General features: G+C 35.5%; 1 protein-coding gene across 1 annotated transcript; it reads left to right on the top strand.

Annotated features, from left to right (window-relative positions):
• On the top strand, window positions 1-25,832 carry LOC114724493 (ABC transporter A family member 1-like). Its single transcript, XM_028910847.1, is given in 42 exon segments — window positions 1-18; window positions 101-198; window positions 707-786; window positions 1,090-1,258; window positions 1,898-1,980; window positions 2,796-3,012; window positions 3,828-4,057; window positions 4,169-4,229; window positions 4,419-4,505; window positions 5,002-5,234; window positions 5,318-5,432; window positions 5,518-5,607; window positions 6,283-6,503; window positions 6,594-6,706; window positions 7,189-7,295; window positions 7,831-7,893; window positions 8,874-8,960; window positions 9,618-9,716; window positions 9,794-9,978; window positions 11,096-11,150; window positions 11,273-11,344; window positions 12,313-13,002; window positions 13,140-13,318; window positions 14,638-14,848; window positions 15,437-15,520; window positions 16,746-16,787; window positions 16,872-16,968; window positions 17,699-17,826; window positions 17,902-18,006; window positions 19,005-19,151; window positions 19,786-19,876; window positions 19,879-20,039; window positions 20,148-20,283; window positions 21,099-21,178; window positions 21,277-21,384; window positions 22,376-22,526; window positions 22,922-23,058; window positions 23,425-23,499; window positions 23,588-23,888; window positions 24,691-24,824; window positions 25,237-25,295; window positions 25,381-25,832. Coding segments are annotated over 41 exon segments (5,652 nt in total). The 5' UTR covers window positions 1-18; window positions 101-111; the 3' UTR covers window positions 25,463-25,832.
• The last annotated feature ends 982 nt before the right edge of the window (window positions 25,833-26,814 follow it).

Here is a 26,814-nt window from a genome sequence, read left to right on the forward strand (position 1 = left end):
CGAACGCCTGCTCCTTCGGTATTCCATAGTCTCTCAAGCATCTGTCTCTTAATTCTGCCTTCCCTTGTGAAGTTATCATCGTCTGATGAAGGAATTGTAGGGTTTGCAACGATGGGCACTGCGAGGAGGCAATTGAAGGTCATGCTATGGAAGAACTGGCTTCTCAAAATTCGTCATCCGTTCGCAACAAGTGCCGAGGTTCGTCATTTGTCATCCTTTTCCTTTTCCCGCCTTTTCCCTTCCATTCTAAGTCTTGAAGCAGTCCTTGCTTTGATTTTATTTGCATGTTTCTCTAACCTGTTTTTTGTGATCCTGTATTTGTACCTGATCATCTATACTAAGTTTGTTTTCACATTTTACTCCTTCCGTGTTTTGAGTGAACCTTGTAGTTGAGTGATGTGATGCTTGTATTGAGCAATCCTAGTTTGCTTTTTTTTCCTGAGAGTAAGGTAGTCTACCCCTTGAAGCTGTTGCTTTATTAGTTTTTACCGTATATGTAATTTACTGGTAATTTCGTCTTTATCTTCCTGGAGTGAATAATGGGACAGGACTGTCTCTGATAGATTTGGTGTTGTTTCGCTGATAATGTGGGCGCGTGATCTTGTTTTCCTTTCTAATTTCGTCAACAGTAGTATTTTTCATTTGAATTTGGTGAAGAAGGATTCATCAATGTCAGAGTTCTGACATATCACTCAGTGGTTGACAGGTTTTGCTCCCAACTTTAGTGATGTTGCTGTTAATAGCTGTAAGGACTCGGGTTGATACACAAATTCATCCGGCGCAACCGTGAGCGTTCCCTTCTATTTCTCTAACTTTAATCTATTATCTTCTGGCAAAAAGAGAAACAATGATTTGTTTCCGAGTGTTTCCTCTTTTCATCTCTCACATTTAGGAATTCGAGGAAGAGAATAGAGTATATAAGAATGAAATCTTGTTTAAATTTGAATTCCATTATATGTTATGTAGTAAATCAAATTGGATCTCAGTACTTGGTCTATATGGAAGGAAAACGAAGCAAATAGCATATCTTTTTGAATTTTATTTTTCAATGTTTTTATTTAGAGTAATGTTTTTATGAAAATGGAACAGGCACATCCGAGAAGAGATGTATGTAGAAGTGGGCAGGGGTATTTCTCCTAGCTTCCAACAAGTTTTGGAAGTTTTGTTGGCCAAGGGAGAGTATATTGCCTTTGCCCCTAATACAACAAAGACTGAGCAAATGATAGACATAATGTCAATAAAATTTCCTCTCTTGAAGGTACCCTTTCGTTTTGTGTTAGCTTGTTGTTTTATGCGCCTAATTTTCTTGATTGATTTGTGCAATATTTTTCTTTGCTGGCTGTCCTATTTTTGACTTTTCACTTTTGTATCAGGCTTCACTGTGGTTGGTTGAGTGATTGCGTTTGATTAGTATGGCTGCTTAGGCTTTCTCTAGCTAGTGTAGCTTTGTCTATTGTTCTATGCTGCGCATAGAGAACTGAAATGGTCTATTCTACATTTCACATTACATTTTTCATCCTTTTAAATATTTCTAAATTCATTGTAGAAAAACAATTTCAGCAGTGATTTTTATTGCATTTTGTTTGAGTAGACATCTGAAATAAATATATAGAGTGATGATAGCAGTATATTAAAATACTTTTCTTGTGCATAGAGTTCGATGTACTATCATAATATGTGATTATTTGAAGTTCTCATGGCTCCATGCAAGTGTACATTTTAAAGCTAGCTCTCTAGAAACCTTGTTGCAAAGTAAATGTAGTGAACATACATATGTGTGTTCTCCATTCATGTTCCTTATAAATAATTTTCACAAATCAAGCTAATTAAATTTTGGTCATGATTGTTGAGCAAAAAAAAAAGAAAATGAAAAAAAAATTCCGGTCATGATTTGCAGCTTGTCAGTAAAATATACAAAGATGAGGCAGAGCTGGAGACTTACATACGCTCAGATGTTTATGGTAGCTGCAATCAAGCAAGGTAAACTCTTTTGTGGCGTTGAAGGCTATATGATGGATTTTTAGGTCACTTATTGGGTTAGTTGCACGGTTCAATGGAAATTTAAGTCATATGTTGTTTTGTGATTGATTGAGAGAGCAGATGCTATGCTAATAAACTTGTTTATATGGGCTTAAAACTCAGTGATATTTCTCCATAATATAGATTTCTATGTTTATTCAAGTTTTAAGTGAGTTTGCAAATTATTGATTTCTTCGGTTATATCGTGGTGTATGGATTCACTGTAGGATCTTATATTATGGCCTTTAGTAATCTCAACAGCCATTGCCTATTAATAATGCTTGAAGTGTTGTTAACCAATTGAAATTAGGGTTTGCTGGTTGTTTTGTGGGCTTGTTCCTGCGTACATTTATTTTTTGGTTACATCATTCTACCAACATTTAGGTTCGGGTGATCATACTACAGTTCTCTCAGAATTTTTGTTTTTGGGTGCGTGTGGATGAATGACATACTCACACCTTATGAGCTAATTTTACTTTCAAAGGAGCTTTTATTTAAGATATGCAGCGGAATAGGAGAATATTACGGAATCTTTAGCCTTTTTATATTTCTCCTTTATCTTCTTTTTTGTGCTTCTGTTCATGATCATTTCTCCTGTTCTGCCTCCCCCTGTAATCTTTGCTTCTCTCTTATTTTAGACACCCAAAAAAAAAAAAAAGGGCGTAAGATGAGATGTGTAAAATGTTGCCAAGTTAATAGTAATTAGAGGTTCGTTGATAAGTCTTAATGAGTTGATTCACTCATAATTTTTATCTCTTTACATTCTTTCTATTTAGGAATTGCATATATCCAAAAATCAAAGGAGCAGTGGTATTTCATGAACAAGGTCCCAAGTCATTTGATTACAGCATACGCCTCAATCATACCTGGGCTTTCTCTGGTTTTCCTGATGTCAAAACCATAATGGATACAAATGGCCCTTTTGTCCGTGACTTGGAACTTGGTGTTAGTGCAATACCAACAATGCAGTACAGCTTCAGTGGGTTTTTGACTGTATGTTTCACTTTCTTCCCAACCTTATATTGTTTTTGTCATCGGAGAAATATTATTGGAAAGAGCTGTATGTTTCACTTTCTTCCCAACCTTTATTGCTTTTGTCATGGGAGAAATATTATTGAAAAGAGATAAGAATTTGTGTGTGCAGGAAAGCACAAGTTAGAAGGATGACAAAAAAAATAAAAATAAAAATACAGGATAAAACATAAACTAAGAGGACCTAGAATGATTGAAAGCAGCTCAATCTTTGTATTTATTTGTCGCCTTTTGTGGAAGATATAAGAACACCAAGGTATGCTAATTATACTACCATAACTAATTACTGCTTCTGAATTTCGTATGATTAAGAGAGCTAGTTATGTCCAATGTTCATATTTAAGGACATAATTAAGGAAACATCTAATGAAGGAATTGAGTGATTTAGAAAGTTATCTAAGCCTAAGACCTCCACAATACATACTATTTTTCTTTCTCTAATCATGCCTTTTTCTATTTATGCCTTCTGTAGAATCATTTTTCCTCACAGATGTTTATATTTTGCAACATATACCTTGTGTTGAGAAACTAGAACCTCCTTTAAGATCGATAAGATGGCAAGTCTAATGTTCATGAAAAATACATTTGTCTGGGAAAAGGGTCATAGTTGCTATTTCGTTGTTTTATAGATCGTTTATGTAGATTTACATTACAATTTTGTTTCTCTTTGTCTCGTTGGACCCATGCCTTTGAAAATTTGAGGCTTCATTATCTCCTTTTTTGAATGTAATATTTATATTTTACAGGAGGGATTAATGATTTAGTATTTTCTGCAGCTCCAGCAAGTTGTTGATTCATTTATAATATTCATGGCTCAGCAATTTGACATAACCCCTATCACGGAAAGTGTAGAGCATCCTCTACCACCCTCCAATGATACCGATTTGTCTTTGAAAATTCCTTGGACTCAGTTTAGTCCCGCTCACATACGAATGGCTCCCTTTCCCACTCGAGAGTACACTGATGATCAGTTCCAGTCAATTGTGAAGAATTTCATGGGGATTTTGTAAGCTTCTCTCCAATAATTTTATATTCTATTTAATATATTATTTTCATAAGAACATTTTTTAAAAATATCCAACAAGCTATATCTTTTCTTTGGGATTTTGGCGTGTAGGTACTTATTGGGATTTCTGTATCCAATTTCTCGACTGATCAGTTATTCTGTGTTTGAGAAGGTTTGCTAACATTAGCTTTTGAATTTGAGAGACTGATTTACCTATGCCCTTCACTGTTTGTTACATGAATGTGCTTTTCTATTTTGAATTTCCTTTTTTATTAGATCTCTTTCCTCACAACTGATGTTTTAGAAGTCTTTTACTTACTCTTCTAAGTTCTTCGCCTGATATATTGATAAAAAATTCCAGGAACAGAAAATTAAGGAAGGGCTTTACATGATGGGCCTGAAAGATGGTGTGTTTTATCTCTCATGGTTTATAACATATGCTTTGCAGGTAAACTTTTGCTATTCCTTTTTTTTTAAAAAAATAAAAAATAAAAATTTCTTTTAAAAATAATATGGGGCAAAATACCCTAACGGTACTTATAGCATACTGTATTGTGGGTATGCTGTTATGTTATTCTGTGTGTTTTTCTTGCATTTTTTAAAATATATCACCAAAAATAGTTCAACTCATGCTTTTCTCTTATGGGATAAATACGTTGATAGATCCAAAATATAAATACCAGTATGGCTTTTTTTTTTTTGGGGGGGGTCAAGATGGGGAAGCATGATCGTTTTTTGAGATTAAGTGTTCTTCTCTTCCCTATGAGGCTGCCTTATCTTCTTTTCCCGTAATTCTCATTATCTCTAGCAATTTATTTTCTCTCTATTCGGAAAAAAATTAGAAAATGAATAGAGGCATACCCCATCTGCTCCACTCATTTGGGTTGTGTTAATGACTTAATGAGGTATTATAATGGATCTCCTGGTTCTGCAATTCTTTGCAGTTTGCAATCTCGTCTGGAATCATCACAGCTTGCACAATGGGGAATTTATTCAAGTATAGTGATAAGACATTGGTGTTTGCATACTTCTTCGTTTTTGGGCTTAGTGCAATTATGTTGTCATTTTTTATATCTACATTTTTCAAGCGGGCCAAAACAGCTGTAGCAGTTGGAACCCTTTCTTTCCTTGGTGCCTTTTTCCCGTATTACACAGTGTATGATGAGGGAGTCTCTATGTAAGTGTTCGACCTGTTCTGTATATTGTGCTAACTTATATTCCCAGCTACTGATATAATTAATTTGGGGTTGCCAACTTTAGTGTCTTAAAGATTATTGCTTCTTTGCTTTCACCTACGGCTTTTGCTCTGGGGTCTATCAACTTTGCTGATTATGAGCGTGCTCATGTTGGACTTCGCTGGAGCAACATATGGCGGGTAAGTCTCTGCAACAGGGCCTTTCATTTCTTATTTGGAGCTATTGTTTTCTGGTCCAAACTTAAATAACATATTGATCTTACAGGATTCTTCTGGAGTGAATTTTTTGTTTTGTTTTTTGATGATGCTGCTTGATACACTGCTGTATTGTGCGATTGGTCTTTATCTTGATAAGGTATGTCTTTGATTAGTTGAATCTATCCTCTGTTTTCAGTCTGTGATATAACCTGCAAATCAAACAGCGGAAATGGTAGAGAAAATATCCCTGTAACTTCTATGACATTGGGAAATGTAGAGAAATACATACTCTAATCACTCACTCACTATTGCTTATCACTCCCTAAGCTCAGAACACACGCCTCAATGGAAGAAAATAGGTTCATAGACCCAAAGCATGCAAAAAAACAACCTCATAGCTTGGTTTTTGAGAGACTAGGTCCTCCACTCGGCTAATACTACTAGCCTACCTCCTAATATTCCCCTACACCCCTTTTACACACTCCCACCTCACTGACACTATCAGAACATGCCTTAACCTTCATTGTCCCCATTCTGCCCTTCGCTTTCATGTGCTTGATCTTGGTCTTGGTCTTCTGGACTAGACCAACTCTCTTAGCCTATCTTGTGTACACTCAGCCCCATTTCTTGACAAGGCCCATCATCTTGATTACTCAAGAATGGGACTGTATTTATATTTAATTTCTTCTCTCCCTTCTTGTAGGCTAGCAAATTTCAAGAAGTCCATTTCAATTCTACGCTGCTTTTTACAGGGAAAAGAAGCATACAAGTCTAGAAAGATATACCTTGTATTTATTTATATAACTTCCATGTTCTCTTTCTCATCATGAAGGTTCTTCCAAGGGAGTATGGATCACAATATTCGTGGAACTTTATTTTCCAAAAGGGATTTTGGAGGAAGAAACAAGCTGTAAAACATTGTTTCTCCAATTCAGACATAGAAATTGCTGATAAGATTTCCAAGTCAAAGGAAAATTTTCTAGTAGAAAACGCTATCAAACCTGCTATAGAAGCAATAAGTTTGGACATGAAACAACAAGAGCTTGATGGCCGGTTTGTCTTATACCACAGAAGTGCATCGATTGTGGTGATATTTGATACTTTGTCTACTGATTTTTTTTATCTCTGTTTTGAAAATTATAGGTGCATTAAAATTAGGGATTTGCATAAAGTGTATGCTTCTAAAAGGGGGGCTTGCTGTGCTGTTAACTCATTACGGCTTACATTGTATGAAAATCAAATTCTCGCTCTTCTAGGTATGTGAGTTGAATCTATTCATTTGGTGACAATTTCTACCTGGGTCTATTTCTTTTGCTAATAAATAAGATAAATTACTATATTGAACTTTGATGTCTTGATATTTGATAATTGTAATTCTCTATAAGAGTTTGAAACATTTATTTCAAATATCTCCTCGTGAAATCTGGTGTTTATGGGTGATGACTTCCTGTGTTGTAGTGAGTTGTTCACTAAGATTTATAGAATTTTAGGTATTAGAGTCTGAATTTTTCTCTTATTTTTCACCCTATACATGTTCCTTAGTTCTATTCTGTAGACAGAATTCAGTCAGCTTTGCCGCATCCTTTCTCTTGTTACCATTCTTTGTTTTATTGTTTCTCAGGGATATCTTATCCCTCACCCTTGTACCTTCCTTCTCTACTTTAATAAGCTTTGTGCCTGTGTTAAAAGAAATTTCATTGCTTGTTGTATGTATATATTTTGGTGTGTTGATTTAAAGGGCACAATGGAGCTGGAAAAAGCACGACAATCTCAATGCTTGTTGGTCTTCTTCCTCCTACTTCAGGGGATGCGTTGGTGTTTGGAAAGAATATTTCAACTGACATTGTAAGTTGAAGTGGCTTGATGCTTTGCTTTAATTCCGATCATAATGAAACATTCCTTCGGAAAGGTTAAAACTAAGACGAAAAAAAAGAATCGACCGTTCAAGTATTCCAAATTGCATGAGAAAAACGCTAGGAGAGGCATCTAAAATATATATATGTGGTAAATTTACCAAGAGCTATAGTCATAGTGATCCTCCTATTCAACTACTTTCAACCATTTCCGAGCACCTCATAGCATTTTCAGTTTATTGAATTCTGATAGTCCTAAATGTCCTCAAATAAAAGAAAGGTGTCATCAATGTTACAATAGTGTAAAATGTAGTAAACTTGTATTATCAAATAATAGTTAAATGATGTTGACCAATGTATATACTAATTAGGTGATTTACATGCTTCCTTAATGTGAATGTAATAACTTGAAGCTTTGATCTTCAAGAGTATTCACATGAAGTTATCTTTTCTGCTGCCAGTGGGAAGGTCATCTGCATCTATGGGAGAAATTGTATTGATAATTTTCTTTATCGTTTGATGTGTAGGATGAGATACGGAAGGTTTTGGGGGTCTGCCCCCAAAATGACATACTTTTTCCAGAATTGACTGTGAGTTGTTTTTACTATTTCTAATGTTATTTCGGAGTGGCCTATATGCTTTTTGGAATAGGGACTTTTTACTAGCTACCACCTCAGTGGATAGAGTTTTGAGCTTCTTCTGACAGCCGGTGTGATGAACCTTGTTCTAATATAGTAGCCTTCATGATTATAGCGGGCGGCTCCTGACTGCCATTCCATTAACAACACTGGTCTTATCATCTATTTCTACAAATGTTCACACACATTGGGAATTTCTTTCATTAAAGAAAGGCAAATCCTCAAAATCCTTAGGCAGAGGAGTGGGATAAGAGGAAATGCTGACTGGGATCGAAAGCTTTGATGCTGATAACTATCTAAAACCATATGCTATTGGAGGTTTGGTTAGTTAGTGACTTTGATGGAAAAAAAGTTTTGCCCTTAAATATTGGAACAACGTCTTTGTTCTAATTTTGTAGAATTTGATCATGGAGGATAATAAGCCACGATGGGAGTGGGATTTGGTTGCTTTTATCTGGTTTGTATGGAAATAGCAGAATATTTTTATTTTGGGATGGAGAATTTCGTCCTTGTATTTTGTAAGGGGCACAACCATTTTTTTGGTGGTTGGGGCTTTCTTTGTACCAATCAATTATTGACTTCTTTAGTATAGGGGTGGGTTCTCTGATATGCTTGCAAAAGGATCGGACATATTTTGAGCTAATTTTTGCTTTCTGTTATCCTTAGGATCACACTGGCATTTTCTGCTTTTCCTCCGATTCAAAATTATTTCATTTTCGATTACAAAACTAGATAAAGTTGTCAACTATTTCACTCTGCTGTGTTTAAATACTCGGATGAGAGTATTGTTAATATTTATGATTTATGTCTTGTAACATAGCTTTCTAGTTTTTTAGTTTTTGATGATTTTGCTTTATAAAATAAATCTTTATGGTTTACCTCATGTTTTACCTTTTGCAATGTTCTGATTTTTCATTAACTGGACTACACAGGTGAGAGAACATCTAGAAATATTTGCGGTATTAAAGGGTGTGGAGGAAGACTGTTTGAAGGATGTTGTTGCTAATATGGTAGATGAGGTGAGTTTATTATTTCTCAGTTATTATATGAGGAAAACTCTGATCTGTTTAGACTTCAGAAAATCTTTTCTTTCGTCTAAACCCACTTGGTCTAAGTTGTGCAAAAAACAGTATCATACAAACTGGATTTCACTTGGAAAAACTTTTGAAGCCAAACAACTGCTTCAATTTTAGCTTGGTTAGGTCATTTCTAGTATTTCCTTGTATTAATTTTTCTCTTTTTAGAGCGCAAGGAGATGTTGCCCAGACATTGAGGTTTGAATGGGTGTGAGTGTGCTAAGGAGTAATCACCTTGTTTGGTTGGGAGGTGTTTTGTAGGCCTAATAAGGAAGGGTGATCTTGAAAGTTTGGTGTCTAAAAATTATTGTGCGAGACTGGTCAAATAGTTGTGGTGGTTTCCACTTGAGACATTTCTAGTATGAAGTTAGCATTGTTGAAAGGATTAGAGAATTAATGAATCTGTTATAATCCCTCATCTTGTCTGTGATAGTTTGATGTACTTCGTCAATCTATGATAAGACCCTTTTATGAATATGTATGATTGGAGTTCAATTTTTCACTTAAGAAATCCCCCCCCCCCCCATTTCTTCAATGATTTTCTTCTTTGTTATTTGGTTTACAGCCAACCTGGTTAGTTTGATTCTATTGCTTGGACAGGTAGGTTTAGCAGATAAAATTAACACTCTAGTGGGAGCTCTTTCTGGCGGCATGAGAAGGAAACTGTCTCTTGGAATTGCATTGATAGGGAACAGCAAGGTTGTGTTTATATTGAAGGCTCATCATTGTCTGTTCATGTGTTGGAAAAACTAGAATGTTTTGATCCTCTTTTGCAGGTTATAGTTCTTGATGAGCCAACTAGTGGAATGGATCCATACTCAATGCGCTTGACTTGGCAGTTAATTAAAAAAATAAAAAAGGGGAGGATAATATTACTGACAACGCACTCTATGGATGAAGCAGATGAACTAGGCGATCGGATAGCTATCATGGCCAATGGTTCTTTGAAATGCTGTGGAAGGTTATCTTCGTTTTAAATTTTCTTTCTTATTGTTTTGGAGCTTCATGAAGCAAGTATGAATAATGAATAATATATGGAATTTACTATTTAGGACTGGTCCTAAGTTTTTTTGGTAAAGAAAAATGAAGTTCAATGGGAGGAGAAAATGATCTTTCTTTTTCCCCTTTCTAAATTTCTGGAGTAGGTTTATAATTGATGGATATAGTGATTACCGCCTGGCATTTGAATCTCTATTTACTATGGCCAGTAGTTCAATTTTGGACTGTAAACTAGAATACTTGATTGTTGCTTTTGTGTGTCTCGTGACTTGCTCAGTGCTTCAGCAAGAATAAGAAAGCCCAAGTTTTATTCAGCATGTAATTTAGTCAGTTCTTGGTGTATTTGGTTGGAGCAGAATGCTTTCATCTTCAAGGTTCATTTTGACCTTGCATATGTGATGTGTATGGTTGCGATTAAGGCTTTTATTGGTTCATGCTTGTTTTCCATTTCTGGTATACAGCAATTGGAAAGTGCTGTAGCATTTTTAACCTTTTTGGTTCTCTATTTCCTTTAGATTCTGTTTCGGATTCATGTTAGCAGAACATAAACAGCTGAGGGTGTTGAAGTCGTTAATAACCAGTTCAACTGTCGCTGTTAGGAATTCAGTTGCCCCAACTGACTTCCACATAAATGAACCATGTGCCTGGGTGGGATAAAACACCAATGGACCAAGGAATTCGTCTTCCCCCTCACAACACTTCTCAATCTCCTTCCATTTCCTTATTAATTTATAGAGGAGCTTGATTGCTCTGCCTAGCTAGAGATTGTTTATTTATTGATCTTCTGTTGGTTTTGGGAGATTTACTTGCCCTCCATATTTTTAATATTTTAATTTGTCAGCAATAATTTTTTTTGTAAGGGATGCAAGGTAAATTATGCTTTAGTGTTATTTTCTAGTTGAACTTGTATCTTCTAAATATTCTTTAAAACCTTGAAATAAGTTACCATATCTTCTTATTTTGGTGTACTCAAAGTAGTTGATTGGTAGAAGTAGTGGGGAGTATATTCAAGTTTTCTTATTCTAATATTGGTATACTTTTTTCTTTCCCCTCATATTGTGTGATCATTTTTTTGACAGTTCCCTTTTCTTGAAGCACCACTACGGTGTTGGTTACACTTTAACTCTTGTGAAGGTTTGCTTCTAGCCCTAATATATGTCTTCAATTACTTTTTAAGTTGCTGACGCTTCATAATTGGAGAGTCTTTTAATAGTTTTTCTTGGATTTTGGTTTTGTCGTTCTTCTTGTCTTTTCAGTCTGCAACCACTGCTTCAGTAGCTTCTGATATTGTCAAACGCCATGTTCCGTCAGCTAGTTGTGTGAGTGAGGTATTTTCCTTGCTTAATATATTATATATCCATTCGGATAGCCTGCTCGTCCACAGTGTGTGTATGCTAGCTGACAAATAAATGTTGGTGTGATGTACTCTTCTTGTTTAATTTCAAGATTTCCATATAGCCTGCTCTTGCAATACATGTACGTATGGTTTTGGGGTGTGTGTGTGTGTGAGCTGTGGGCTCCATTAGTATTGTTTCTCCCTTTTTATGGTTATGAATTGAATGAGTGTGTGACTGAATGGGTGGGTGCGTGTGCATGCATGATTTCTTGACTGCATTACCATCTTCTCTTTCATTTTATGCTCATGAAAATGGGGCAATTCTCTGCTTAGTTTTGATAAATGTTCATTCTCGTCTGTATAAATTTCTCTGTTATTCCCTTTTTTGGTTTAGAAAACGAAAAATTAATTAATCTGGTGATCATTTATTGCTGCTTTACTAGTTTGCTGGACAGTTGTCTTGTCTAACTCTTTTTGTTTTTGTATTCTCTTCATGCTGGTTGCCATCATTGTTTTTTTTCGATTTGGGGTTGCTCAAAGAGACCGATTGAAGAGAATTGATACATAAAACATGGAACATCAAAAGAAATGGGAAAGGAATCCCAGAAATTATAGTTGTTATTCTTGTAAGAAAAATACATAATCTAGTGAATTGGCGCTTCTGACTTGACCTTAATGAGCTTTTGGTGAACTTCATGTTTGACATGCATCAAGCAGGCTTGATGTATCTACTATCTACATTTCATCATACTGTCACTCTTAAAAGAAAATCATATGCAGCAGTGGACTTGAGGCCTTTGTGTGGTAAACAGTAATAATTGCTTTAGTAATGTGTAATGTTCTTAGCATTCCATGTTATTTAAAACTTGATTTGATGCAAAACAATTTTTTTTTTTTTTTCATATCAGAGATTATGATTATTGATGTTCTTTTTACCATAATATACTGGACGTGTTTCAGGTAGGAACTGAGATTTCCTTCAGGCTTCCTCTTCTGTCCTCATCAGCCTTTGAGAGCATGTTCAGGGAAATTGAAAGTTGCTTGAGAACATCAGTTTCTAACTTGGAATCCACTGATCATGATGGAAAAGAAAGTCTTGGTATTGAAAGCTATGGAATATCTGTCACAACCCTGGAGGAGGTATTTCTGCGAGTTGCAGGATCAGACTATGATGAAGTTGAATGTTTTGAGGAGAAAAAGTGCGCTTCTGTATCAGATTCTTTGCCTTCTCATGCTTCTTATGATCATCCATCCAAAACTACAGGAACTTACAGGAAGATTATTGGATTCATATCTAGCACAGTGGCAAGAGCTTGTTATTTATTCTTGGCTATAGTGTCAAGTCTCATAAGCTTCTTGAGTATGCTGTGCTGTAGTTGTTGTGTTATTTCCAGGTCCACGTTTTGGCAGCATTCTAAGGCCTTGTTCATTAAGAGAGCAATATCTGCTCGCAGGGATCACAAAACTATTGTTTTCCAGCTTCTGATTCCTGCTGTCTTCTTATTTATTGGCCTTCTTTTTCTCAAGCTTAAGCCACATCCTGAGCAGCAGTCCTTGACCCTTACAACATCTTATTTTAATCCTTTGCTGAGTGGAGGCGGTGGGGGAGGTCCAATTCCTTTTAATTTTTCTTTTCCAGTTGCTGAAGAGGTCTGTTAATGACTGTTAATTTCATTACCATCTTTCCCCCTGAATAAACAGTCTTACGACATTGTGCTCTGTTGCTGCTTTAATTTAACTTTGGTCCTCTCTGATGGAATCTAACTTGATTTACTATCATTTTGAAGGTAGCCAATTATGTCAAAGGAGGGTGGATTCAAAGGGTCAAACCAACTGTATACAAATTCCCTAATCCAGAAAAGGCATTACGTGAAGCAGTGGAAGTAGCAGGGCCAAACCTTGGACCTGCTTTACTTTCGATGAGTGAATATTTGATGTCTAGCTTTAATGAATCCTACCAGTCTAGGTATGCAAGCTAGAACCTCCTTCTTCTTTTTTTTAATGTGTTTTAATTTTTATAATCTATTTGAAACAGTTAGGCAGTTAGGATAGGGTTAAGGATATAGAGAGGTTGCTACTTATAGTGCACTGAAGAAGGTTACAAGTTCCATTTTATAGTATCATAGGACAGCTCTTGTCAATCCAATTTTTGTTGTTTTGATTGTAATCAGATATTTCTTCCTTGCAAGTCTTATCGGTCACATTGTCTTGGCATCCCTGCGCGTCTTAGTTTGAGTGACCTTAAATGATTTCAGGAGTATTTTTCTCCTTTAATGTTTTCTCAGTTTGAGTGACCTTAAAAATTAGCATCTAGTCGCATTCAAGATCAAAGTAGTGTTTTTCTTGAGACAAAAGGTGGATGAGATGGGTAGCCACAAAATGACATTATATCCATTTGCAGCAAGGAAAATTCATAGTGCCCATGGACTCAACTACTATAGGCTATATGCCCCTTGGCTGAACATTTTGAAATGGATTACCTGTATATTGAAATCCCAATCTTTTTATCTTGAAATTCATCACTTCATTTCCATTTTCTTTCTTACTTTTATTGGATATTATAGCCTCTATGATTAAAACTCATCGAGGAGTAAAAAGAAAATGAAACTGCCCTGTGGTATCAAGTTGCAATCTGAACCAACTAGAAAAACCTTGGAGATGAGAAGTTCAGTTCAGTTCTCCTGGGAACCTATTTCATACAAGTGTGAAAAAGAGATTGGTCGTGCCAAAAAAGGGCTGTATTCAGACGGAGAATATTTGCTCAATGTAATCCATTTAGTCAATAGAAAAGGACAATCTCAGCTACAGATTAATTCAGTGAACTCACAAAGCACGGGCCAGAAATGCCAGTTCTATGGCATTTCTTTGATCTATCGAGTTCTTTCAATCCATTTTCCAAATTCTTATTGAAATTTCTAACCCCCAAAATTGATAGTATCACACCATTGACAATAATAACCATATAGCGAGGTTTAGACTCTACAGTTGACTGGGCGGGCACATGTTTCAGTTCTTTAATATTTAGGACAGCTTTCTTTGTTGTGGTAATTTTTGCATATGAATTGACAGTCATGTGCTTTTGACAATTTTTTAATTTCTTAAGTTTTGAAATTTGTGTGGGAAGAATTTTTAAAAATTTACTTTAGAAAACTAAGGCAGGATCAATATTTTTGTCTGTTGTACTTTACACATCTTTTCAAGAATAAAAAAAGGCATTTATTATTTAAGTCTAATGTGATGAACAAATCTGTTGTACATTTGTTTGCAATGTATTTTGCTAAACAGGTATGGAGCAGTTGTAATGGATGAGCAGTACAATGATGGAAGTTTAGGCTACACTGTTCTACACAACTGCTCTTGTCAACATTCTGGTCCAACCTTTATCAATTTGATGAATGCCGCAATTCTTAGGCTTGCTACTCGTGACATGAATATGACAATTCAGACACGTAACCACCCTTTACCAATGACACAAAGCCAGCTTTTACAACGCCATGTGAGCACCTGTGACATTTAGTACTGTTAGGTTGAAATTACACCGCATTGCATACTGTTATATTTTATTACTAATGCAGCATGTTGAATCCAGTTTTTACTTTATTATATTATTGCTCAATGAGGCTAAGACTTTTTTAAAAATGCTGATAATACACATTAAGATGCAAGTCATGGTGCTTGAGTGAAAGCTGGGGAAAAACCACAAGGGAAGAGAAAGGAGGACTTCTTTATCTATAATTGCTTGCTACTTCCACCATAGCTTCACATTTTTTAATGTATTAGTCATTCTTTTCTTGATGCAAACAATATATATGCTGTCTGAGGGGTAATGCTAATTGCTTTGACTTGGTGCATTAGACTCTGGAGAGATGAAAGGACCAAAGAAACTAAAAGTCTCAAGACGCATTGTATAACCTTAATATGAATATATTTTTTTAATCTTCAAATAGAAAGTACATCATGGGCTTGTTAAAGATTTTTTTTACTTGTGTGCTTGTGAGCTTTGTTTAAGCAACATTTTAGAGTTAGCAGTGCATTCTCTCTTTGACCTATCAAAGTTTTGATTAGCTAAGATGAAATTTTGTAGGATCTGGACGCTTTTTCTGCTGCAATAATTGTCAATATTGCCTTCTCTTTTATACCTGCCTCATTTGCTGTTTCCATTGTAAAGGTAGGTAACTTCTAATGCACAGCTTGAAGCCAACTTGGGATTTTTTACTAAGTTTGCTTGTAGCTTTTGGGTTAAGGATGTTTCTTTGAACAATTATTTATAACTTCTATTGTTTTTTCTAATAATTAGAAACTTCAAGTGGTATCAACTAGGATAAGTTGGGCCTAAAATATTATGGGTATAATGCGTCATTGAATCATCTGATAGAATTGTGTATTCCATGGTACCCTTTCTGCGTGATTGGCAATCATCCCTTTCAACTAAATGGGGTGTTACCCCTTTTTCCCATCCCGCTGGAAAAAAATGCTACCCTTTGCTGTTTGCTTTATGCTTCTTTTGGTGTAATTCCTACTGTTTCAAGAGTCAAGACAGTTGATTGGGATTTTTTTGTTATTACATGCTTGCTTTTATTCACTACTGTATAAGCATTTTCTAGTAGTAATAGGTGTTTTTGTTGGAATCCCATGATTCTTGTAAAGCATCATATGGGATATATGCTGTTAATGGGACGTAACTCTTGGGAAGAATTATGGTATTGAGGGCTGAAGTCAATTTTTTTGGTGTCATATGTTTATTTCCTTTTATGCCAATGATTGATTGGCCGATTTTCAGTATCCTACTTGATATGTTGAAGCTTCTGTCTTAGAATAGAATAAGAAATTTTCAGATTTTCATTTTGGAAGTTCAGCTTGGGGCAATATATTTTGACTTACTTTACTAAAGAAAGTTTATATGACTCATCCTGACATCACAGAAGAGATGAAAAGAGATTACTAAAAATAAGATCATTGCCCTTCAAACATATCTGCAAAACGCTGCAAAGACTGCGTATTATCCCGAATTTCTGGCTTTCTTGTTCCTGCCAAGAACTTATATCACCAATTCTCATATTAAACCTACATTTAACGGTACTAATTTTTTCATTTAATTTTTTTTTTTTTTGCATGTAAAATTCAGCTGTACATAACTTGAAATTACCCATTTTGTGATTGCTTTGAAGTGTGATTTTCTTCCCTCTTGTATGCTGCTTTTAATTTGTATACCTGCCTGCCAGCTATCCTAATCCTTGCAATGCTTTGAATTGTATTGTTGCTCTCATTGCTGTCGTTGTCCTTGTCATAGTGGCATGCCAAAGCAAGTTTTCTGCCACGTGAGTGTCTGAGGATTTTTATTCTCAAGCTTTCTGTTTTTTGGGATAAAGAATTGTAATGTTTTACTGGTGCAGGAGCGGGAAGTTAAGGCTAAGCACCAACAACTAATCAGTGGGGTAAATTTCAAAAGAAGCTGCTTTTTAAGATACTCTTATCTGTCTTAGTCAATACTTATCTGATGTTGATTTATTTTAATTCAGGTTTCTATTTTTTCATATTGGGCTTCTACATTTATATGGGACTTTGTGAGCTTCTTGTTTCCTACCTCCTTTGCAGTTGTTCTCTTTTACTTATTTGGTATGTTTCCCATTCTTCTATAAATTGTTTTCATTTTCGGTAATTTTTTGACATAATAGTTTGGGCCTCTTATTTTCCCCCAAAAAATTTTTACTTCTCAATTTTGAGTTTTTTTCCCCCAACCCTTGGGGTTATAGAAGATTTGGTTTATTATTGTAGATGTAGATATTACTCCTTTATTGTAGGGATAGGATATTATTCTGTATTTATGAGCTATTAAAGCAAAGGCTCCTCTCTCCTGTATGCATATCTCTCGTCAGAGTGAATAGATAAGATATTCCAATCATATCAATCTGCGAACTCCAAGAATACACGTTTTCTATCACATCTTCTTTAATATGAACGTGACAATTATACTGGGGAAGAACATGGCTGAGGCATGACCCTGCAGCCATTTAGAATTTGGGAAATGTGCTTAAAATTTTTGCCTAAAATAAAAGCTTTTAGTTTGGCGCCTATTTTTAAATATTATATACAGATCAAGCTGAGTTGGGCCAAACTGGCCACCTTGGCAAGCTCTGCTAATTTTACTTTTGCATTGACATTGCCTGATTTGGCGCAGTAGAACTAGTGGGCCAAGCCCATGTTCAGCCCTTGTAACCACCCCAACTCTACTAAAATCCTAATCAAGTCATCAAGAAAATCTAAATATGACCTTTTGACATTATCATTTTGTTTTGCAATATTATGATTGCCAATGCTTATTCGTGTGTATTTTATATTACCATAGGTCTGGATCAGTTTGTTGGAGGGCCTTCTTTGCTGCCAACAGTCCTCATGTTTTTAGAGTATGGACTGGCAATTGCATCATCAACATACTGCCTTACATTTTTCTTTTCTGACCATACCATGGCTCAGGTGCGGGGGGATTTCAATCGCCCATTTATTTAGTTGAACAAATTACAAAATTTAAGATATTCAGTTTTCTTGCAGAACGTGGTTCTCCTGGTCCACTTCTTCACTGGTCTGGTACTGATGGTTATTTCGTTTGTTATGGGACTGATACCATCAACAACAAGTGCCAATTCTTTTCTTAAGGTTAGAAACCCTTATTCTTCAGGTGCTTAATACTAATACGTCAGTTCAGGAGCTGGCAATATGAATCGCATCCTCTTGCTGAAATTATTTTTATCCCAACAACTGGCAGAGGAGAGGGACGTGGAAGGGTCTATCTAGGCTCTATTTTTCAAAGGGAAAAAAAATTCTGTCAATGACTAATCTAAGTTCTGAAAAATGATTGTTTGCGATAAATTTTGAATTACTATGTTTTTATATTCTGTGGTAAATATGTCCATTTTACCTTGATGGTGCAAATAGGCAAGTTTCGCTCTATCACATATGATCAATTGTAGGTTGGGATTTAATATGGTGCTCATTAAGTGGTTACTATCATTGGTTTTCCTTGTCTGATGTGCACAGGGATGAGCGAGCTTTAACAATAAAGTATTATTTCTATTGAGTTTCTCTCGTATGAAAATTTTATGATATTATTTTATTATTCCTCTCTCGTCTCTTACTAGTAAGGTTTTTTTTTTTTTTTTTGGGAGCAAAAATAAGATTGATGAAGTTGTTGGACTATATTGTTATGGATGTCTATTTATGCTTCTGTTTCCTTGCAATTTTTTTACTTGGAAATTATGTCAAAGATAGTGCTGGTATGTATTTTACTTGTAGGCAAACTAATTCTCTTAGTAGAGGTAGTCATTGCCCGGAGAATAACATAATATAGGAATATCTTAGTGCGGCCCTGAATTTCTATAAATAACTTCTAATTGCCCAATACTATAATTATATGCCCTGTTGTTGGATAAGGTTGTGTTTCAACTTTCAAGTAATTGGCTACAAAGCTATATAGCCGGCACTTCCTGGTCATGATATGTAGGGTATGAATCTATAATCTTGGTGGCAGTGATGACATGAAATTTGTTTTAACTATTTAAATCCTTGTATGCTCATTCACTTTAGTAAAGACCTACACTTAATGATGTCAAATATTAGCTTATCTGCAATGCTTAACGTGTTTTGTTCTCTTTCAGAACTTCTTCAGAATATCTCCTGGATTTTGTTTTGCTGATGGGTTTGCTTCTCTAGCTCTTCTACGGCAAGGGATGAAAGATAAAGCAAGTGATGGGGTGTTTGATTGGAATGTTACCGGTGCTTCTATCTGTTATCTTGCAGTAGAGGTTTGTGTAATTAATGTCATGGTTTTTTCCAGGATGAATTCTCCAAGAATATATAAATGTTTGCTAATATTATGTGTAGAGCATATGACTGAAAATTTTCTCCACGTCCTCTTATAATAATTAAAATGTGGGGGGTCATGTATGCTTGTCAGAAGGTTTTTCATATATTAGAAGAACTATAATAGTGTAAAGAAATATTCGAAACACGAGGAAAAGATGGCAGGACCAAATTACTGGTAGACAGTTTATTGGTTGCAGCTGATAAAAGTCACATGGGAGGACAAACTTAAGTGGCTTAGTTGCTTGAATGAAACTACTGATTGCAGTATAAATGTTGAGCATATGTATCTTTCTAGTCTCCACTAAACCCATCCCTTTGTTCACTTGTACTGTAAATCCCCCGTGTTTCATGCTTAATCCCCCCCCCCCCCGGGGGAAAAAAAAAAAAAAACTTCTCTTGTTGCTCATGGTATGGTTCTTTTCTATGTTGCTCACATGAGTTACATTTAGATCAATTTGAACCAAAAATTCTATTCCTCGGTTCTATCTTCTTGATTTGGATGCAGTGTCTATGCATATATACACATACGCATGAGCTTTGGTCAATCTAATCTTGCCCCCCCTTTCATGACAGAGCATTTGTTACTTTGTGTTAACACTTGGAATTGAAGGTTTTCCTTCTCTCAAATGGACTCTATTCGTGATCAAAAGGTGGTGGGAAAATATCATCCCACGTCATACTCCTCCTTATCTGGAAAATCTATTAGAACCTTCCCTGGAACTGTTGGTATGGACTTTGATGAAGATGTAGATGTGAAAACAGAAAGAAACAGAGTACTTTCAGGTTCCCTTGACAATGGCATCATCTATTTGCGTAATCTTCGCAAGGTATTTTCCAACATGATTTGATTTTGTTTGTTTCATCACCAATGCTGTTTTATAGATGATGATGGAATATTTCGGCATTAAATTACAGCGCTATTTTCCTCATTTTAGGTATATTATGAAGGGAAGCTTCACCAGCAAAAGGTTGCAGTAGATTCATTAACTTTCGCAGTTCAGGAAGGAGAATGCTTTGGTTTTTTAGGGACAAATGGAGCTGGGAAGACTACAACTTTGTCTATGTTGTGTGGTATGTCATATTTCTGACCAAAATACTGACACTGCATCTGCCACATGCGATGTTTGTAACACTCTAATTTTGAAAACCAGTTATAAACCATTATTTAAGTACTCTATATTGTGGTAATAAAAAACTTAACCCCAAACACCAATGACTACTGTTGTAGAAAGTTTGAAAGCTAACCTCAAAACACTAAAAAAACCAAACTTATCCAAACAATTTACAAGTGGGTTGTGGCATATTTGAGGCCCAAACGTTCACTGTTACTGAATATCCTTACTTACCTGACAATTTATGACATATTCTGCATTTCCTCCCTCTGTTCCTAATTATAGGTTAAAGTTTTAAACCCTATTTGGTCATAAATATGGGCCAAAGATGTGGTAGTTAATTTTTTTCAATATTGCCCCTTCTTAATTGCACCCAACCATCGGCAAACTTCAAATTGCTAGAGACATTTTATTGTGGCCATTAATTTTTGTGAAGAACAAAATTGGAAAATCACAGATTTTTCTAATTTTAAGGGATATTAACTATTAATCCATAAGAACCGTGAACTTAGTTAACTTTGCTCTATAATTAGGACTGGAGGGAGTACTTTATGCCTGGTGAATGTATTTTTTGTTTCATCAATGGGATTTTCAATTTGAGCAAGGCTGACAGATTGGATTATTGAGATTATTCAAAATCTTGGACAAGCATACTAGTAGGAAAGCTTTTGTAATTATACTTGCTCACACTGGGTTATTGTAAACTTACCATTTTGTTTCTTCTGTTCAAGAAGATTCAATTTTGTATATTTTTGTATTGCTCTGTCCATACAGGAGAAGAATCTCCATCTGATGGGACTGCTTTTATTTTTGGCAAGGATATATGTTCTCATCCCAAGGCTGCTCGCCAGCATGTTAGTAATATTTTCTTCTATAATACATGCAGAGTCAAAAATGAAGACTTGCCTGAATCCATCTGATACCGACTTGTTTGTTTGAATTCTCATTTCAGATTGGTTATTGCCCACAATTCGATGCTCTATTGGAATATTTGACCGTACAGGAGCATCTTGAGCTTTATGCTAGAATAAAAGGTGTTCCAAGTTGCATAATAGATAATGTATGTGTAAGAACTTCCAAATCACTCTGTATTTTTTCTGGTTAGGATCTCTCATGGTGACTATTTATTTATTTATTGCACGGAGGAGCCAGTCGTGTTAGAAGCTAAAATATTGAACTTTTCATAGTACAAGGAAAAAAAATTAATGAAGTTAAAGTCTTCCGTAGTCTAGATGTTCTTTTGATATGGAAATCGATACTTGGAACTCTGATTGATTAGTGTTGTAGTCTAGTATGCAAGTGTTCTCATTTGGACATCCATAGTTGCTCTATTTAATAATTAGAATGTTAAATTAAGATGTTCAGCACAAGGCATAAGCGTTAACATGAGGCATGGGGGCAATCCTTCCGATTAATACTTTTCTTGGAACCGACTTTGTTTCCTTGGACCATATGCCATTATATTCCCACTCAAGAGCAAGTAAGAGAAAACCTGAGTGAAATTTTACTTCTTTTATCAATGCAATCCAGATTAGTGGACTGCCAGACAGTCAAGTTACACAAAAAAATAATGGCCGTCTCACATGATTGAGGGTAATATAGTTCACAATGTTACCTAGTTTAATACGTGTCACTTTTGCTATCTAAATTCCCTCACTTCTCTCCTAATTCAGGCCTGAATAGTTTTAAAGGAAACAAAAACATGCCCCAAATGTCTCATATAGTGAATTTTCGCAATAATCAATCAATCAATGTATGATATAAAAACTCTAACAAGCCACACTATTCACGAGTTGTTAATAACGTGACTCATTTCTCAGGCTCTTTACAACATATACAACCTTAACTAGTTCTCATGAATAACATGTCCCCCAAACACTAGAGTTCAGTAAGGATGGCTATCTGCTTTCTTATGCATTCAAAATAAATGTGACTATTCTTTTTTACTTTTACCATCAAGGGATGGGAATATCAACCTTTTTAGTTCAATGACATGATTATTATTAGCTATGATATATTGGCCTTTAATGCCCATATGACCATCTGGACAGGTTGTTTTGGAAAAGCTAGAGGAGTTTGACTTGCTGAAGCATGCTAATAAGCCATCATTTTCTCTTAGTGGAGGAAATAAAAGGAAATTGTCTGTCGCAATTGCGATGATTGGAAATCCTCCTATAGTCATTCTTGATGAGCCATCCACAGGTATAATAACTCAGTTCTTTTTATTCTGTTTCATTATTTATCTCCAAACATCATAAAAAGAAGCCTTATCTTTTCATGTTGTTATCAAATATATTCTCAAACCCTTCCATCAGATCAAGCTATTGTTTGACGTGGTGGCAGCCACATATGCAACCTAGTGAGATTTCCTTGCGAGGGGCAAGTTTGAGTTATCAAAACACGTCCATGGACTCTTGCTTAATAGTTAAGCTTTTATGTCATCTAGTTTTTAACTCAAAGCAACAAGGCCTTTCATGTGATGAAGCTGCTTACAGATAAACAATATGAGAGCTTGTTGCATAATTTCTTATTCTTGATGAATTGCAAAAGCATCTGCTGTCAGGTCTGCTTTAAAATCTAATTATTCATACTTTTAGGTATGGATCCCATCGCCAAACGTTTCATGTGGGATGTAATATCTAGGATTTCAACAAGACGAGGAAAGACAGCAGTAATTCTAACGACCCACAGCATGAATGAAGCTCAAGCATTGTGTACACGAATAGGAATAATGGTATAAGTTTGCTTTTTATTTGCTTGGTTAGGCACTGACATGAACATTTTTGGTTTTTACTTGTATTATTTTTTTCCTTCAGTATTTCCTAGTCAAACCTGCTTATGATTTGTTTCCTTAATTGTCCCATAATTGGAATGTGCTATGATTTATTTTTATTTCTACTGCTCATAGGAATTGATTGGTCAAACTTGTGTGACCGGCTTTTCCTCTTGTAATTATTTAATGTCATAATTCTGAATAAGAAACTCCAGAGGAAGACAATCTCTCCCTCTTCCTGTGCGTCTTCTTACCTCTCCCTGCCCCAAAAAAAAAAAAAGGACGACGCCCATACTCATTTTTTAATTACATTGTCTCTGTTGTAAGGTTGGTGGTCGATTAAGGTGCGTCGGAAGTCCACAGCACTTGAAAACAAGATTTGGGAATCATCTGGAATTAGAGGTTACTTGGATGACTAATCTACGATTTCTTTTTTACTTTTTCAGATAAAAGCATCTTCATATATCTAACTATTGATTCATGAATTCAGGTGAAACCGACTGAAGTGAGCTCTGAGGATTTAGAATTACTCTGTAAAGCTATACAAGAAAGACTCTTTGATGTTCCATCTCATCCTAGAAGCCTGCTTGACGGCCTTGAAATTTGCATTGGAGGTGCTGACTCCATTTCATCAGATGCCTCTTTTGCAGAAATTAGCTTGTCACGGGAAATGATTGTCTTCGTTGGACGCTGGCTTGGCAATGAAGAAAGAATAAAGATGCTTATCTCTTACACACCTGTATCTGATGGGGCTTCTAGCGAACTGTTATCTGAACAACTGTTCCGAGATGGTATGTGCGAACCTTCAGTTCATGCTTTTTCTCCTCACTGATGATTATTTGTGTGATAATGATTGATGGCCCTTTTGTTTGGGCTGGAAGGTGAGTGAATAACTGAATGATCTCTTGTACACGGGTCTATAATCAGGCATACCATGATTCATCTTCACCTTCACCTTGCTTTTTATTTAGTGTAAAATCATCTTGCTCGATTTCATTTCCGTTGTACTTGGAGATATCATATGGAAATAACATGCCTATATGTTATTCAAAACAATAAAGTGCAACACTTTGACATTTTATAATTATTTTCCTTTTCCTTTTCCTTTTTCGGGGTTGTGCATTCTAACCTCTAATTAAAGATTTACTGATTAAATGTTCGATCTTTTTGTTTCAAAAAAATTTTAAAAAGAAGTTTCAGATTGTGGTATTTTTCAGTCATGCTGGCACACCTTTTGATGGACCCCTTTCGTATTGAAAAAATCATTTCTATTCTCCTGTCATTTGAAGAATTTGTCTTCTGCATGAAATCGTCTAGTCTATAGAAACTCTGAAATCATATTCCTTGAAGATCCTAGAATTATTTGTGTAACTTAGGCCATATAAATGCCTGTGACACCGTGACTGAGTTGAGTTCTCATGTGCACATGCGGGCGAACTTCACCTTTGTGCATGAATCATGTGTTTATGTGTTCATGACATTCTTTACAAGTTGGTGTCACTTCATTTACTTTACAAATAGGTGGTGCACGAAATTTGTTCTTTCATCGTTAAGTGCTCTCTACTTTATCGGTAACTGTTTGAGACTATCTAGGTGGCATTCCATTGCCGGTATTTTGTGAGTGGTGGCTGTCCAGAGAAAAGTTCTCGGCAATAGATTCATTTATTCTATCTTCTTTTGCTGGGGCAAGATGTCAAGGGTGCAATGGTTTGAGTATGAGATACCAGGTATTTGCTCAGTTAATTAGACTATTTTTTTTTTTTATGGAAAGTTCTCCCATGATGGTTGATAGCCTCAGTGCTTGTTTGATTTCCGGATGGAAATGGCGTTTTACAACTTTTGAGACAATACTACTCTCACATTGCTTTGATCAAAACTATGTTTTAAACCCGTAGTGGAGTCTCACTTTCTAACTGATTGATTAGATTTTCTGGTGATCAAACACCTGGCATATTTTAATTATTGTTCTGGTTTGTCTTATTTTTGTATCTCGGGTAATGTACGACATATATTTTCCAGGATATTCACCAGTTCAGCTTCACTTAGTTATTCCATAAACAGGCTATTTGCATATATTTATATGCAGTAGTGCAGGGGTTTTAATTTGTGGGGCATATATTAATTCATGGTTTACTGCAGTTACCATATGGTGAAGGTTTCTCTCTGGCGGATGTTTTTGGACTTCTTGAAGGAAACAGGTAAACTACACACAATACATTTCACACGTTTGGTCGTGATCGTTAAAATTAGAAGGGACTCATTTTCACCAAAATCTTTTTACAGAAATAGACTGGGCATTGCAGAGTACAGCATCAGCCAGTCAACTCTGGAGACCATATTTAACCATTTTGCAGCTAACTCATGACATGTGCCATTCATCACTTTCTTCTGGTAGAAAGTATTACAGTGATAATGTTGTATAATTTTTTAGTGATAGGCCATATGTAAATATCAATGACTGAAAATCGAAGAATCGTCAAGTCATGAGTTATGTAAGATGACTCAGCGTGCCGTCGAATTGTAAATAGATTCCTTATTATCCTGCCAGTGTTCCTCCATTGGGAGAAGTGTCGGGCGCTGATGTTTAATTTTATTTTTCTGCAAAGTTTTAAGAGTTCTCAAGGTCATAGTTTGATATGCGAAGATATTGACAATGATATCTTTATTTTGAAACTCTGAAGTATATAAAAATGACAATGAATAGATATTGTTACAATGACAAAATTCGATGCTAAGGGGATTTTTTTTTTTGGTATGGAAATCATTTTTGTTATATTCTAAGGAAATTAATTCCTCAAAATATTGTTGCATTATTTGATATTTTACTTTCTTGAAATAAATTTATTGTGCAATTAATATTGTGAGTTTGAGTGATAAATTATTTTGGCATGATTTTTTTGGCTAGATAGAGGCGTGGAGGTGATCCTGTATGGGTTCAAAATTTAGTTCACTATATTATAAGGAACTTTTTTTTTTTTGGGGCTAGATTCAACTCTCACTTGTTTATGGCATCTCACTTGTTTATGGCATGATCTCCACGAAGTCGATTTTACCTATTCTAAAATTCAGGCCATCTCAGCGCATACTGTATAGGTCGAAAGTTTCATCAAATTGATCGGTCCGTTTTCTTTGGCACAAAAATGGGTCGATTATTTTTTATTTCGCCTATGGATCCAGGAAGAAGAACTCGTGGCAACATCCATAGACCCAAATATTCGGCCCAAAACATTGAGCCGGGGTCCGATTGGACCATAGGGATCGACTCTGCTCACTGGCCCAGTTACAGATCCAAAGCCCAAATTAGCATGGGCCAACCCGACAGCCAATTTCCAGTAATAACAAAAAATTCATAATTAGTGTGGAAATGTTTTGTTGATTGGTCAAATTTTATTTTATTTAAAATTTTAGTAAATAAATAGGATTTCTTTTAAAAAAATTGTATTCTTCAAATTTTTTTAATTAAGGTAAAAAAAACTTTTTTTAATCAAAATTTTCCCTCCCTTGAAAATTTTTTATGATCTTAAAACAAATTTGTGAATTGCTGGGCGAGTTTCAAACAATCTACCAATCTACTTGCAAGTATTGATAGCGATTAATTATTACTACTACCGCATGACGAGTTATTAGTGTGGGTTAGTATACAGATTAATTTATTTAAAAAGAGAGAGAGAAAAGAAAAAGGGGGAAAAGAAAAGGACAGAAATCGAAGAGAACAGG

The sequence above is a fragment of the Neltuma alba genome, unplaced genomic scaffold (genome assembly GCF_004799145.2).
Source record: "Neltuma alba isolate B1F8T4 unplaced genomic scaffold, ASM479914v2 tig00012190_pilon, whole genome shotgun sequence".
NCBI classification, from domain to species: domain Eukaryota; kingdom Viridiplantae; phylum Streptophyta; class Magnoliopsida; order Fabales; family Fabaceae; genus Neltuma; species Neltuma alba.